This window comes from Panthera pardus, unplaced genomic scaffold (genome assembly GCF_024362965.1).
Source record: "Panthera pardus isolate Hobbes unplaced genomic scaffold, ASM2436296v1 HiC_scaffold_21, whole genome shotgun sequence".
NCBI lineage: Eukaryota > Metazoa > Chordata > Mammalia > Carnivora > Felidae > Panthera > Panthera pardus.
This window is the reverse complement of record NW_026526777.1, coordinates 62,909,718-62,925,206: the sequence shown is the minus strand read 5'-3', so window position 1 is coordinate 62,925,206 and position 15,489 is coordinate 62,909,718. Positions and strand designations below refer to the sequence as shown.

The following is a 15,489-nucleotide window of genomic DNA, read 5'->3' as shown; positions in this document are numbered from 1 at the left end:
ATGTGTGGTAGAATTCCCCCGGGAAGCCATCTTATCCTGGACTTTTGTTTGTTGGGAGATTTTTGACTACTGATTCCATTTCTTTGCAGTAATGGATCTGTTCAAATTTTCTATTTCTTCCTGTTTCAGTTTTGGTAGTTTGTATGTTTTTAGGAATTTGTCCATTTCTTCTAGATTGCCCAGCTTATAATTTTTCATAATATTCTCTTATAATTCCTTGTATTTCAAGATACCAGACTTCCTGTGTGAGGTGTCCTGGGGCTGGGATCGCATCCCCAATCTAGAGGGTGAGATTCCATTGCTCAGGCTGAGAGAGAGAGAGAGAGAGAGAGAGAGAGAGAGAGAGATTGAGAATCAGAAAAGGCCAGAGCACAGAATGACGTGTATGTAGAGTGGCTTTGTGAACTGTCAGGCCATATGCAAATAGGTGCTAGCTACTGCTGCCCCATCTATGGAACCTTGGTGACAAAGTAGAACCCAGGCCACCTCTCTGATGAATGAAGAAATGAAGGCTCGTCGCTCTAAGGAAAGAAAGGAAGAACATGAAAAGTACTTAACTCTTCTTCTTTTCCTGGTTCGGTGATCTTTTAATAATTTATCTTGTGGCTTAGGAGTCTGGAAGGTGGTTTTGCTTTCAAAAGAGTGCTAAGTATGTGGTGGTGGGAAGGCATGAGGGACTGAAGAGCAGTCACTATCAATGAGCCCAGTGAAGATTGACGAGTGGCCTGGCAGTGACTCCGCTCAGCTCCCTCTCAGCCTGAGACCACGGTCAAGGGCACTGTCCTTGCAGGGGGTGACTGCTTTTTGGCTCAGCATGGTGCTTTGCTCCAATGTTCTTGTATCCCGCCCGCCCCCAAAGCAATGTCCCTCCATGGGCATGGCTTGTTTTGAGCTTCTCTACCTGAGTCTTTGAAGAAGGGGGTTGATAAATAAGTTAATGGTGAGGAGAAGGGGGATGTTGGCACATATAAAAACAGTAGGCTGCATTTGTCCTAAATGCTGTTAATGAGATAAGGTTTGAATTCTGTTAAAATATCTACTGAAATGCTTCACTTCCACCCCTTCCCCCTTCTGCTACTAGTGACCTCACTTGCCTGTATTATAAAATTGCATTTCTTCATCCATTGCCTGGGGTCATTATCATTTGTGTGTAGTGGACCCTTTGCAGTCAGGACAGATGGATTTTCTGGGGGAAGAGCCCACTCAGGCGTGGAAGTGGTTGGGAGTGAGGGCAGAGGACCAGGAGGACATTGGGATGCAGGGAGCACTAGCAGGTTTGCGGCAGAGCAGAAACAGCGGCAGCGTTGGGAGGCAGTGAGGGGGTAAAGGATGGAAGGAGGTCCAAAAAGGGAAAAACAAAGGAGGATAGAGATAGGGGACGGGAGGGGGACAGGAAGAAGAGCCACAAGGGAGTTAGGAACCGGGTCAGAAGGGAAGGGGCCATCTGGGTGCGTGCTCAGTCATGGTGATTCAAGATAGGCTTCTTTTCTTCAGATGTCTTCCCATGTAAATAAGGACTTTAAAAAAATCAGTGGTGATTCATCAAGTAGTGAGCTTTTGCTAGCTCCAAGTGACCAAGCAGAAGAGGATGTTGCTGTAGGTTAGTGGTGCTGAGGTGAGATCCTTGCACTGAGTGACTGGGCAGGTTAGATGGCTTTAAGTTCCCTTCTGCTCCTACTATATAAACTTCCCTAACCACACCTTTTATAGATGTGTGCGACTTGTGCGTGCATGTGTGTATGTGTTCTTTTTTCAAATAAACGGAAAACTACACACTAGCAATACCAAAGATAAATCTTGTCACTGTTATACCCAAAGTCCATCCCGACTTTTCTTTGCTTTTTAATTTGCTTAAAGTAAAGAATTGTTGAGTTTTGTCCACCGTGGTGTTTTCCCCTAGCTGGATGAAGTATCATCCTTTACAGTGATCAGGAAACAAATAATTTAGACAAGAGACATAAAACAATCTTAACCAGGGGTCTTCACAATAAATCTTCTATTGTGGTAAGTTGGAAGGGCTTGGGCTTATTTCGATATATTGAAAGATTCAAGCTTTTTTTCAGCTTGTTAAAAGCGCAGTGTAGAATACAGGTCTCCAAAACAGCCCTTGGCTTTTCAGAGACCAGCTGGCAATTGGTTGTCATTTTTCATTCATCTTTATCTGTCATGGAGGCAAACACAGACAGCACAAAAATACAACGTTTCTGCTGGTACCTGTTGGCTGCTCCATATTGACTTTGACAATGTGTTCTTGTTCACTCACTACTGTTCCGAATAATTCATTTCGCTTTATGGTGAGTCCAGAGGAAACCTTGGATTCCCCATTTCAAGAATTAGGTATGCATGGCGGGGGGCATGGTGGCACCAGGATCAGCCTGCTCCTAGGGAACTGTCCTATGAAGGAGTCACTATCCTGGTCTCAGTACCATTGTAACAGCATGCATCACACTGTGTTGTCCTTCACCATCCATCCTCTGCAACACACACACCCCTGCCAGACCTGAAAGGTGAGATGCTTAAGGGCAGAGACCCCTTAAGAGCCCAGTTCTGAATCGCTAGTGTTAGGAGAATGTATAACACATGTTACAGTTTCCCTGCTTATTTTTATTTATTGAAAAAATTTTAGTGTTTATTTATTTTTGAGAGAGAGAGAGAGAGCACGAGTGGGAGAGGGGAAGAGAGAGAGGGAGACACAGAATCTGAAAAAGGCTCCAGGCTCTGAGCTGTCAGCACAGAGCCCAACGCAGGGCTTGAACTCACGAACCGTAAGATCATGACCTGAGGTGAAGTCTGAAGCTTAACTGACTGAGCCACCCAGGCACCCCTCCCTACAAATTTTTAAATTCAATTAAACACGTTTTGCTTCTCTTCTCTAATGCCACCAGCAACTGCTGGCAGGAGGAAAGGCCTGGAAGCAGTTCGCTGACTTCTCAGAGGCCTCCTGCCGCTCACCCCTGTGAGACGTACCTGGTGTGCCTGCCCTCAAATCACAATCCCACAGTGCCTTATTTGTGTCACTTGTCTTTTGCAAACTCTAATGTTCTCTTTGTTTGCTGCTCTGTCATTCAATCAACCAAACGCTGGCAGCAAAAAGAGGGCACATTGATTCATAGCATCTTATTTCTAGCATTTTCTTACCTGGAAAATGATAAAATGAAGAGTTGAACTAGATAGTCTCCGGGTATTCTCAATGTTCAAATATTCTCTGGAATTGTCCCATTATCCTCTGCAATTTGTGAAACGTGGGATTGTATCTATTCTCTGCTTGATAATATGGAGGGCTCGAATAAATGTAGGCTACTCATGGTGGCTGATGATGCTCAGTTGTGTCTTAGGAAAACGAAGCTAAGGAGGAATAATTTGCTGTGAGGTGGACATAGTCCAAGAATGGACAGCTTTCTTATTCATTGTTGTAAGAGATGATTCAGATCAGGGCTCATATAAAATTTTTTTTAATGTTTATTTGTTTTTGAGACAGAGAGAGACAGAGCATGAGTGGAGGAGGGTAGAAAGAGAGAGGAAGACACAGAATCCGAAGCAGGCTCCAGGCTCTGAGCTGTCAGCACAGAGCCCGAGGCAGGGCTTGAACTCATGAGCTGTGCTGTCATGACCTGAGCTGAAGTCGGACACCCAACCGACTGAGCCACCCAGGTGCCCCAGATCAGGGCTCATATAAAATACCTAAATGATACCGAAAGATACAGAGTAAGCCATGAACACCTTAAACACTGCAATCCATCCAACCTCACAAAACCTCTCCCCTCTGGACAGATGACCTTCAAGAGTTTTGTGGGACTCCACTGAGTCTCCCCCTTCATTTACAAACAATTGTACATTTTAGTGGCCACAATATTCTGCATAATGACTGTTTTTTTTTTACTTTTTCAATTCCTCTATTTATGGATAGATCATTTTTCCTAGCTTTTTTCCTCCCACAAATGATACTGCAGTGTTGTCCTTGGTCTTATATCTTTGTGCACATGAGTAAACATTTCCATAAGATTGAGTGTTGGAAGTGAAATTTAGGAGCCAAAAGATATACACATTTAAAAATCAGATAGAGAGGCACCTGGGTGGCTCAGTCAGTTAAATGTCCAACTTTGGCTCAGGTCATGATCTCATGGTTCTTGGGTTCGAGCCCCACATTGGGCTCTGTGCTGACAGCTCAGAGGCTGGAGTCTGCTTCAGATTCTGTGTCTCCCTCTCTCTCTGCCCCACCTCTGCTCGTGCTCTGTCTCTCTCCGTCTCTGAAAAATAAATAAACATTAAAATTTTTTTAATATAAATAAAATAAAATTTGGATAGAGATCCTGATAAAAACGCCAAATTGCCATCTTAACAGGCTATGCCAGATTTTTCTTAGATCCACACTCATTTCCCCAATCCTTGCCAAGTAGAATTATCAATCTTTTGAACTGTTGCCAAACTCAGGTGTAAAACAAGTGTACTTATTTGGAAGTCATATACTTTTAGCTATTGAAGTTTTTTCTTTCTCTGTTTCTTTGATTATTTAGAGTCTGTGTTCTCACTCTTCTTTCATTTAGGAACAGGGATCTGATAGATACTGGTTTTCTAGCTTGGTCCTCTGTGTCTCTTGGGTTTTCTCCAGTAGGTGTTAGGATTCTGTTCTTTTGTTTTGCATTGTGGAAGAATCTTTTGGCTTAATTATGTGTGTGTGAATTTGCTCTTAACCAGTGTCTATTTTGAGCCCATCTCCTGAGGTTTATCATTTTCAAGATCTCTATTTGCTAATCTTTCATGATAATCTCTCTTGATGTTCAAGGGTGCAACTTCTCTCATCTTCTGAAAACTTGAGTTATTCTTACTTTTAAAGTCTCAGCTGTGTCATTTGGTTGCTTTATTTTACGCAGATTTTTTTGCCTTGGTTGCATTAAGTACCTCTTTCATGGTTTTGATTTTCCTCAAACTCTTGAAGACTTTTAAATTTCCATCTACCTCTATGCTTGGCAGTTCCTATTTTGCATGTCTGTGGGTGATGGTTGAGCACAGTGGTTTGTCTCCAGGTTTTACAGGAGAGGCTGCATATGCATATGCTGGTAGTTTCCTCTGGGGTTTCTTAGCTCTCTGAGGGAATTGCCCTATTGGGTGACACTTCTGTTGTGTGGTGCTCAGTGCAAGAGGGTAGAAGAAAGGAGTAGTGGGAAGGGTTGACTGGCCAACCTGCTCTGAAACATCCTAACTAATCACTGTCAGCCCTTCCAAAGTTTCTTCCAGTTCCTTCTGTGGTACCTCTATACTTGGAGTTCTCCTTTATAGAAGTTTGTGGTTTCCTTTGGGTGTCTTGGGTTTTGGATCTCTTTGGTTTATCTAATTTATAGTAAATCTTTAAAATTTCTCATTCATTGGTGGTGCTTTTTATTTGCCAAGCACCATTATAGTATTATTATTATTACAAGACGTCTGCTTATCATCTTTAATAATTTTGTATAAGATGGGGAGTAGTTTCCTGTATTCAGTTGATGCAAACTTGAATTTTTATTCTCTGTCCTGCTGTTTTGGAAAAGATGCCCTTTGTTCTGCATGTTATCCCCTTTGTTAGGCTAATTTTGAGCTTATAGTATTTAATTTTTTGCATGTTTTATTTTACAAATAAATGTGCTTCTGTGATGGGAACCAATGGAAAAGCATGTGAGTAGGAAATAAATAACCAGGGTTGTAAGACACAAAAATCATCATTTTGATTTTGTAGCCCTTGCCATTTTCCCCCTTTATTCACTTATCACTCATTCAACACATATTTATTGAACATGTCTGCCAGGTATTATGGATCTAGGCAGGGTCCTTGAATTCAAGGAGCTCAGCTTAGTGAAAGAGACCAAAAGGTAGAAAATTAACAAATGCATGGTTGAACAATAAATTTGCATGTATTTAAAAGGGAAAGAATAATCTAGGTTGCTGCAGAAATAACTTACCATTATTGTTCTGGAAAAATACTGAGAATTTCCTAAAACAGCAACACCTTTAAGTGCTATTGGGAGAACTCTAGCAAGGCTTGAAAAAATAAACAGATTGTATAGCTGATGATTCATCTTTTAATTAAAGGCAAGGTGAGGTAACAGAGATCTTTTGCAGTTTTTACAAGTAATCTGGGGAAGAAAAATGAGATATTTTTCTCCCTTTTAGAGGTTATGGCCATTGCTGACCCCTGCACTTTTTTTTTTTTTTTTTTTTTTTTTTTTTTTTTTGCACAGGGTAAACATTAAATCCCTGCTAAATGAATGTAGTGTCTTGGTTTCTAGATAGTGCATTATTAAACAGCAGGAGAAAACATTTTTTTAAGTCTTTGTCTGACTTCTATATCCGGGTAATGCTGATATCATAGAATGAATTGGGAGGTTTTTTTCCCTCTCTTTTTTTTTTCTTGTGTGTGTGTTAATATTATTACTTATTTCTCAGATGGCATCATTTATTAATGATGCCTGATAAGCCGTGGCTTTTCTCTGTGGGAAGGTTTTTCCCTAAAAATTCATTTTCTTTAATTGATGCAAAGGTATATTCAGGTTACCTATTTCTTCTTGAGTGAACTTTAGTAATTTTTATCTTGCAAAAACTTGTCCATTTTATCTACACTGAAATTCTTGGCATGAATTTATTCATAATATTCCCTTATTAGCCTTTTGTTTTCAGTATTATCTGTAGTGATGACTGTCTCTCATAGAGATATTTGCAGTTTGTGTCTTTTCTTTTTTCTTATATGTATAGCTAGAGTGTACCAACTTTATTGATCTTTTCAAAAAACCAGACTTTGGTTTCATTGATTTTTTTTTTTATTGCTTTTCTGTTTTCTTTTTCATCGAGTTCTGCTTCATTCCTCTGCCTATTTTGAGTTTAACTTAGTCTTTTTTTCTTTCTATATTAAGGTAGGACTTTAGATCATTTAAGACCTTATTTATTTTCTAAATATACATTTAGTGCTACATATTTCCCTGAAACATTTATTTTGCTGCATCTCATGCATTTTCATTTATTGTATTTTTATTTTCATTTGGTTTAAAATTCTTCCTTGTCTACTTATTCTGTCCATTAATAAGAGAAGGGTTTTGATGTCACTGAATAGCTGGGGATTTATTGATTTCTCCTTACAATTCTGTTAGCCTTTGCTTTATACATTTTGAAGCTCTTTTCTTAGGTGCATAAAGGTTTATTATTGTTATGTCTTTTTGGTGAATTTATCCCTTTATCATTCTGAAGTGACTTTGACTATTACATCTTCAACAAATTGGAATAATTTTTGGCAATTATATTTTTCAAATATTTTTGTACCTTCCTCTTTTTTGGAAACTCCATGAACATGTATATTAGGCTTCTTGACTTGTCTCATACACTGGCCAAGTTTTTGGTTTTTTCTCTGTGTTTTCATAGAGTTCATTAAACTGTTTTTATGTTGTGTCTAATCTGCTTCTAACCCATTCAGTGTATTTCCCATCCCCAGAAATTTTGATGTGTGCTTTTTGTTATATTTTCTTTATCTCTTTTTTAAAATACTTATTTTCTTGAACATATGAAATATAGTAATCCTATTTGTTTTAATATCTGTGTCTACTAATTCAATCACCTGTGTCCTTTCTGAGTTGATTTATTTGACTGAATTTTCTCCTCATTTGGGGGTGTGGTTTTCTGTTTCTTTGCATGTATGGTCATTTTTTACTGGATGCTAGGCATTGTAATTTTGATTTTGCTGTTTGGTGGATATTAAGACATATTTTAAAATATTCTCAAGGTTTTCTCTTAGATATGGTTCCTAGTGAACAGTTGGGTTTTTAAGGATTGTTTTTATGCTTTTTTAGGTGGGAGATCAGCCTTGAGTCTAGGGCTAATTTTTCCCATTTCCATTTTCAAGATATAATATCCTCCTAATTACTTGATGCCCCATGTATTATGAGATTTTTCCATTCTGGATAGTGAGAACACCAACCCTTCCTGGCCCTGTGTATTTCGTTAGGGATTATTTCATCTACTTCATTCAGGTGGTTCTTTCCCAGGCCTTAGGTAAATTCCTTATATACAAATACTTATAGCAATACTTAACTTTGGACTCAGGGAGACTTTCTAAAGATCTCCACAGTTCTCTCCCTATAAAGACCTCCTGTCTCTACTACTCGTTCTGTCAAATGTAGCTAACTTGAACTTTCTAAAATCCCAACTTTGTCTTAGTGTGGAGAGATTGGTAGACTACTACCGGGAAACTCATTCAGTTTGGGTCTGGTACTCAGCAAGTACTCTGAGCTGGTGATACACTCTTAGGAGTTATCAGTGTATATATAGCCAGTGAAGACTTGGGAGTAAATTAGACTCTCTCAGGGAGGGGATACAGAACAAGAAGAGAAAAGTTCTAAAACAGAACCCCAAGGTACATCAAAGTGTATGTGGAAAGTGAAGTGATAATTCTGATTTTCAAAGCAAATCCCTTAATCAATCTATAGTCTAGATTTTCTACTGTGGTTCTAGAATGTGACCATTATTCAGGAGATTGATAAGTCATCAGCTAAGATTACTATGATTCTTCTAGGTCGCCTACTTTTTTCTGAGAACATGTCTCTGAGAACTCAAGACAGGAACCATTTAGAATCATAGGAAAGTTCTAAAGGCCCTGTCTCCACAGCTTGGAGTCAAATGTTCAACATTCATTTCTACATTAATGGGCCATGTGGGGATTGGTTAACTAAAAACCAATAATAAAAATAATAAAATAATCATAGCTAAAATTAAGTAGAAAATTAAGTCAAGCAAAGAAAACCAGAAAAGGAAAAAGATCTAGAGACTTCAGATTTAGACACCTAAATTAAATCCCTGGACTGTCTCCAATTGGTTGGGTCACATTGGACAATTCAATAACCCGATGTCTTTGAGTCATAATTTCAATCTTTCACGTGAAGAACATTTTTTTTTGTTTCTGTATATTGAGAGAGAGAGAGAGAGAGAGAGAGAACAAACACATATGCACATGAGCAGGGGAGGGGCAGAAGGAGAGAGAGAATCTCAAGCAGGCTCCATGATCAGTGCAGAGCCCAGTGTGGTGCTCCATCTCAAGAACTATGAGATCATGACCTGAGTCAAAATTAAGAGTCAGCCACTTAACTGACTAAGCCACTTAGGTGCCCCTCGCAAGGAGAATAATTTAACTTGCAGCTCTGTGGGTACTGAAAGCTGCACACATAAAAATAGCTATTTTTAAGACTTCACTATGATTTTGTTTAAAAAAAACTGTATGGTAAATAAATGAAAGATAATATGAACAATTTTAATTTATGGTTAATTTTTGCAAATTCACATTTTGCCTTTAGGTACATGGGTGCAAATTCTTTTTAAGAATTTATCAAATGGTATAAAACCCCAAGTTTGGATATGTAGTCCTTCTAAGTTTCAGATTTAATACTCTTTCCCATTTAGAGGTCATACATCTCTTTTTCTGTATTAAAATGTATTTGATAAGGATATGATAATTAAATATTTTCAGTGTTAGCATAATTAGATATATGTCTTGACCAAGCAGGCAATTCTTTTCAAAACTGTTTTCAGTAAAAACTCCAGTGAAAAGTACAGATTGATGTTAGATAATAGCATTTCAAGTTTTGTTTTCTTTTAATTGGTTGAGCTCAATAGTGAAGTTTAGATTGTAATCATCCTAATGGGTTCTCCTTAAAACTTTGCATTCTTTGGTTCTATTCAATAAAAACAAAAAAGTATGTTTCAAATTGATTCCTGAATGATCTGAAATAGTCTGTTAAGGATTTGAAATTGAATAAATGTCTTGGTAACCTGAAATTTGGTCTCATTTGTGAGGCTCTAGTGCTGTCATTGGAACAGAATCTTTCACTTTTCATGAGGTTGAAAAGAAAAGAGACTAAAGAAAGTAGTGGTCTGAAGTTATATTGTGATAGTACATTCTTTCAAGGAGACATTTAAACATGAATATTAGAGTCTGAATTTCTCTTCTTTGACAAATTTAAATGAAAATAGCCAGGTCAATTGTTGATATTAACAGAATATGATAATACAGAATTAAATGAATAGAAGTTAATAGAAATCTATGAAGGTTATTACATCAAAGTGCTTCCAATAGCACACAAATCAACTAGAGCTCTTTAAAAACATTTTTTTTTTACATTTATTTATTTTTGAGAGACAGAGAGCACAAGTCGGGGAGGGGCAGAGAGAGGATTGAGACACAAAATCTGAAGTAGGCTCCAGGCTCTGAGCTATCTACACAGAGCCTGATGTGGGGCTCAAACTCACAAACTGTGAGATCATGACCTGAGCCGAAGCTGGACACTTAACTGATTGAGCCACCAAAGCACCCCAATTAGAGCTCTTATTGACTATTTTATCATAAAATTTAGAATAAAGGGAAACAAATAAATATTGTTGTGGGTGGATCATTTCATATTAATGTCACTAGCTTTATTCATTGGGTACCCACTAATATACCTGACATGGTATATTTATGCTGCTCTCTTCAGGATTCTTTTTGAGATAATGTTTAATTATATTGCCTAGGGGAGCCTGGGTGGCTCAGTCGGTTAAGCTTCTGACTTCTGCTCAGGTCATGATCTCACAGTTCATGAGTTCGAGCACCGCATCAGGCTCTACGCGGACAGCTCAGAGCCTGGAGCCTGCTCGGGATTCTGTGTCTCCCTCTCTCTCTGCCCTTTCCCCACTCATGCTCTATCTCTGTCTCTCAAAAATAAGTAAACATTAAAAAAAATTTTTTTAAATTATATTGTCCTAGGTTAGAGTCTCTTCTAGAGTAATGTGCTATCACTGCATTTCTTTAAACCCCTCTAAAAGCTTTTTGTTTGTTGTTTATAATCTATAGGAAAATAGGATAAAATGAGAAAAATTTTAAATAATTTTTTGTGTTGTAAAATGAGTGGCTTAAAAAAAAGGTTTCTATTGGGAATGCAAATTGGTACAGCCACTCTGGAAAACAGTATGGAAGTTCCTCAAAAAATTATAAGTAGAACTACCCTATGACCCAGCAATCGTACTACTAGGTATTTATCCAAGGGATATGGGTATGCTGTTTCGAAAGGGCACATGCCCCCCAATGTTTGTAGCAGCATTATCAACAATAGCCAAAGTATGGAAAGAGCCAAAATGTTCATCGATGGGTGAATGGATAAAGAAGATGTGGTATATATGCAATGGAGTATTACTTGGCAATTAAAAAGAATGAAATCTTGCCATTTGCAACTACGTGAATGGAACTAAAGGGTATTATGCTAAGTAAATTAGCCAGAGAAAGACAAATATCATATGACTTCATTCATATGAGGACTTTAAGACACAGAACGGATGAACACAAGGGAAGGGAAGCAAAAATAATATAAAAACAGGGAGGGGGACAAAACATAAGAGACTCTTAAATATGGAGAACAAACAGAGGGTTATTGGAGGGGTAGTGGGAGGGGAGAATGGGCTAAATGGGTAAAAGGCATTAAGGAATTTACTCCTGAAATCATTGTTGCACTATATGCTAACTTGGATGTAAATTAAAAAATTAAATTAAATTAAAAAAAGAAGACTCCGGGGGGGGGGGGGGGGATAAAGACACGTCTCTGACTTCAAGAATCTTATAGACTAGTGAAAGACATTAAACCCATAATGAAATAAATGCTAATTATGCAAAAAAACACAAAACCCACAAAGAACAAACTGAGGGTTGATGGGGGGGGGCAGGGAAGTGGGAAATGGGTGATGGGCATTAAGGAGGGCACTTGCTGGGATAAGCACTGGGTGTTGTATGTAAGTAATGAATCATGGGAATCTACTCCCAAAGCCAAGAGCACACTGTATACACTGTATGTAGCTAACTTGACAATAAATTAGATTAAAAAAAAAAAAAAAAGAAAGGAAAAAGAAAAAAAAAACATTTCTTGGAGTAAAGGGGACAATGACCTATTCATGCAATGAGTGTCATGCAGCAGTTTAAAACCATACTTTAAAAGAATATTTAATGATGTTCAAGCATGATCAAGTGCAAAAAGCAGAATGCAAAACTATATGTAGAAAATACCAGTATTTTCAGATTGGTAGATTGGTATAGATAGTACACAGGAAAGAAGAAGACCAAAATGATAATGGCGATTTTGTCTGAGTGGGACTGGGTGTGATTTATTTATTTTTTATATGATATTTTGAAAATAATTAATAGTTAACAGCAAACATTTTCTGGTTATACAACTAATAAATATCATTAAAATAAATAAAATTGGGGTGTCTGTGTTGGTTGAGGAGCCCGACATTGGGCTCAATCTCACAACTGTGAGATCATGACCCAAGCCGAAATCAAGAGTCAGATGCTTGACCAACTGAGCCACCCAGGTGCCCCTGCAGACTTTTATATAGTCAGTAAATGCAGCCTGGCTATTTGCATCCAACCAAGCAGAGAGTGGAAAAGGACAGGTTGTCAGATTCACATCATCAAAATATGGAACCAAACTAATTGGTTCTGCATCTTCAGATGTACGCCCTTGTAACTTTCATTTCATCCATTCACTTTGTTTATGTGGTAATTATTTCTTGGGCACCTTCCATTTGCTGAGCCCTGTGCCGGTTGCTTGGGTTGCTTGGATATGATAAAACATATCCCTGTCTTAAAGATATCAGGGGAACCTAGAGGAAAAGAACAATGGTTGTGTCTCCCTTGAGGTTTCCCTCACTTTCCTCCCTCAGCAGAGAGTAAGAGAAGCACACAGTGACAGGCAGGACGGGATTTGGAACAAGCTTCTCTTGGAAGGGGAGACCTGAGGGAAAGCAGAACACAAAGACTCCTTAAGGAAACAACCATCTGAGCTGATAGCACCTGGTCACAGGAGCACCTGTATCCTTAACAGCACCTTTCTCTAGAATCTGTAATTAGAGGCTGTCCCTGGACACTCTGGACCCTGAGCTTGGGGGGAGGCGTCTTGGTTCTTTGGAGATCCTGTGGCTTTAGGGATAAATGTCAGGGAGATGGAAGGAGAGGCAAAGCCAGCTGGTTTCAGCAGAGCTCTGAAGTTGTGTGTGCGTGTTTGTACACATATATGTATCTCATCACTAACCGAGTTATTCCTGGCTGTCTGGCCAGTGATCACTCTTTCCCCTCCTGTACATAATCCCTAAAAGCTTTGGGAATACTTAAAAATTGTTCTTTCCCTTCCCCATCCAGATTTATCTAATAAATAGAACCCAGGCAAAATTATTTGTTCTGGTGGCCATGGCTGCTGACCAGTGACCGCGGCCCTGTCTTCTGCCACATATGGCCATGAACCCCTGGAGACAGGGATGTCTCAGAATACAACACTTGGCCCAAAGATAAGGACCTGAGTGGCTGGACCTTCAGCTTCTGTTTCTAAGTGAAAATTGTATCAAGAGTGTGAATGTTGGTTATGATTGCGTTCAGTATTTTGAAATGAACTATGTCAGTTGAATGACCCAAAGGCTGGCATCTGATAGATCTCATTTCTGATCAAGCTGCAGAACTCATCCTGGCCTGCCAGGGGCATCTGTCCTGAAGCCATCATAATAAAGGTCTTAGAGCAAGAGGAGGTTGGGAAAGCCAGGGGATACAGGGTTTGAGGGCACTTTGCACAGAGTTTGGAAGGTGCTGGTAGTAACAGGAGACGGGGAGTAATTATCGAACCACCTGTGTTTCATTTTTAATTTGCGCTAATGGGCCTTGTCGTGCTCTCTGTAGGAGATCTTGTAGAAGGTCTCCAGATCTCCTGGACTGCTTTTGATCAGAAAGGGGAAGAGAGAACTTGTTCAGAAGTCTCGATACAGCACTCGAATTCTTTAGCTGTTCTAAGATACTTAGTGGGGCTTGAAGGCTGTGTTTGGGAATGAACATCAAGATTGCACTTGGAGGGCAGCCCTCCGCTGGCAGTGACGGAAGTAATTGTTTCCCAAAGGATTTTGAAAAGCCATCAGTTCCCGACTTTTCTAAGGGAAAGCTGCTTCTCACTTTTCTTTATCTTCTCTTTCTTGACAGTCCCAGCAGAAATGCATTGTGATCTTCGCCCTGGTATGCTGCTTTGCCATTCTTGTCGCGTTGATATTTTCTGCCGTGGACATCATGGGAGAGGATGAGGATGGTCTCTCAGAAAAAAATTGTCAAAATAAATGTCGGTAAGAGGTAACAAACAAAACTTCTCTTTTAGGGGGTGGGCAGGAAAGCCAAAGAGAACCCTAGACAGTGAAGAGAAAATTAGAAACACATGTGATCATCCATCATCCCCCCCCCTTGGGCTGAAGCTGAGGCAGGAGTCTGTCCAGCCGATGCTCTTACTTTTAGACCAAGGGAATGAACGTGAGCCATGATTTCATTCAATTACAGTTCTATACAGTTTGGACATACTCTGTAGGGAGGGATGGTTGACAAGGTGAAATTTTGTACAGTCTGCATTTCTGGAGACCCCTCTCTATGAGGTTTTGGTTTGTTTCGTGATAAGCCTGGAAAAAATGAGTGCCCCAAATGGACAAAGGGCACCATGCTAGCTGTCACATCAAATGAAAGCTAAAAAAGCACCCATCTCAGGAAAAATTCCAACTTAAACTTTGGGGTTAAATAAATCAGGGTGTCCTATAAGAAGACAGACATCTCCTCAATCTGTCTCTATGTATGTATTATGTCTCTTCAGTTACCTTAAATAACATTTCTTTGGGGTCATCCCTGACCGGCAGAGCCTTCAGAGCATGGTTTTTATCCCCATAAATCTCATCCAACTGTTCGTAAGCTGCTACTTTTTAAATTTTAGGTCATGGAGAGGGTGTAGGAAAGTGTCAAGGTTGGTGGGGAGATAGATAAGGAGTCTATATTTATTACACGTTACTGCAGAGCTGAAGTTAGGGCACACAACTACAATCGTTAGTATAAACTAGAGGTTATAAATGAATTTTAATTGTAATTTTTCCCTGTGGCAAGCATTAGTCTAAGTGCCCCTCTTTTCTGGCTTAAGATCAACAGCAACTTGGTAATGTGTACATGAGTTTTTATCTTGGATATTTTTCCTTGCGGGTTGAATGTAAGACACAAAAAGTGTCTGGATAAGACAATTGAAGTTTTGGTTTTTTTTTAACCCATGGTACATTACAGTCTAGTTACCAGACAGCAACATTCTATACAGAACAAAGGATACAAAAGAGAAATGAACATACATTTTAGATTTATTCTAACTTGTTGGGAAGGGGCTCCTAAATGTATTTACTTCCCAGACTTGATTTGGGAGAAAAATTGTGTTGGGATTATAATTGAAGTGATAGAATGACAGTAGATTGTCACCGTCTTCCTCCTGAATACTCCTGCATTGGTACCTTCTGAGAACCCCATTATGCGACAGATAGAAACATCCGTGGATGAGGGGCCAGTGACTCATCTTAGTCCGTGGATTGACTCTGACCCCTCTCACCTCACTTGGTGATAAAGTGTGCTGGGTACTTCACATGGCCAACCCCAGCACCCAGAAAGCAACTTTATAAAGGTCAAAC

General features: G+C 39.2%; 1 protein-coding gene across 4 annotated transcripts in view; it reads left to right on the top strand.

Moving 5' to 3' along the window:
• Nucleotides 1–15,489, top strand: part of PLD5 (phospholipase D family member 5) — a 417,084-nt gene that overhangs the window by 154,273 nt on the left and 247,322 nt on the right. For 3 of the 4 annotated variants that reach the window (XM_019422935.2, XM_019422950.2, XM_019422942.2), the window contains exon 2: nt 13,994–14,130. In XM_019422935.2, the coding sequence (XP_019278480.1) occupies nt 13,994–14,130 (137 nt within the window). Of the gene's footprint in view, nt 1–13,993; nt 14,138–15,489 lie in introns of those variants that run through there. The other variant, XM_019422968.2, reaches the window with a different exon arrangement.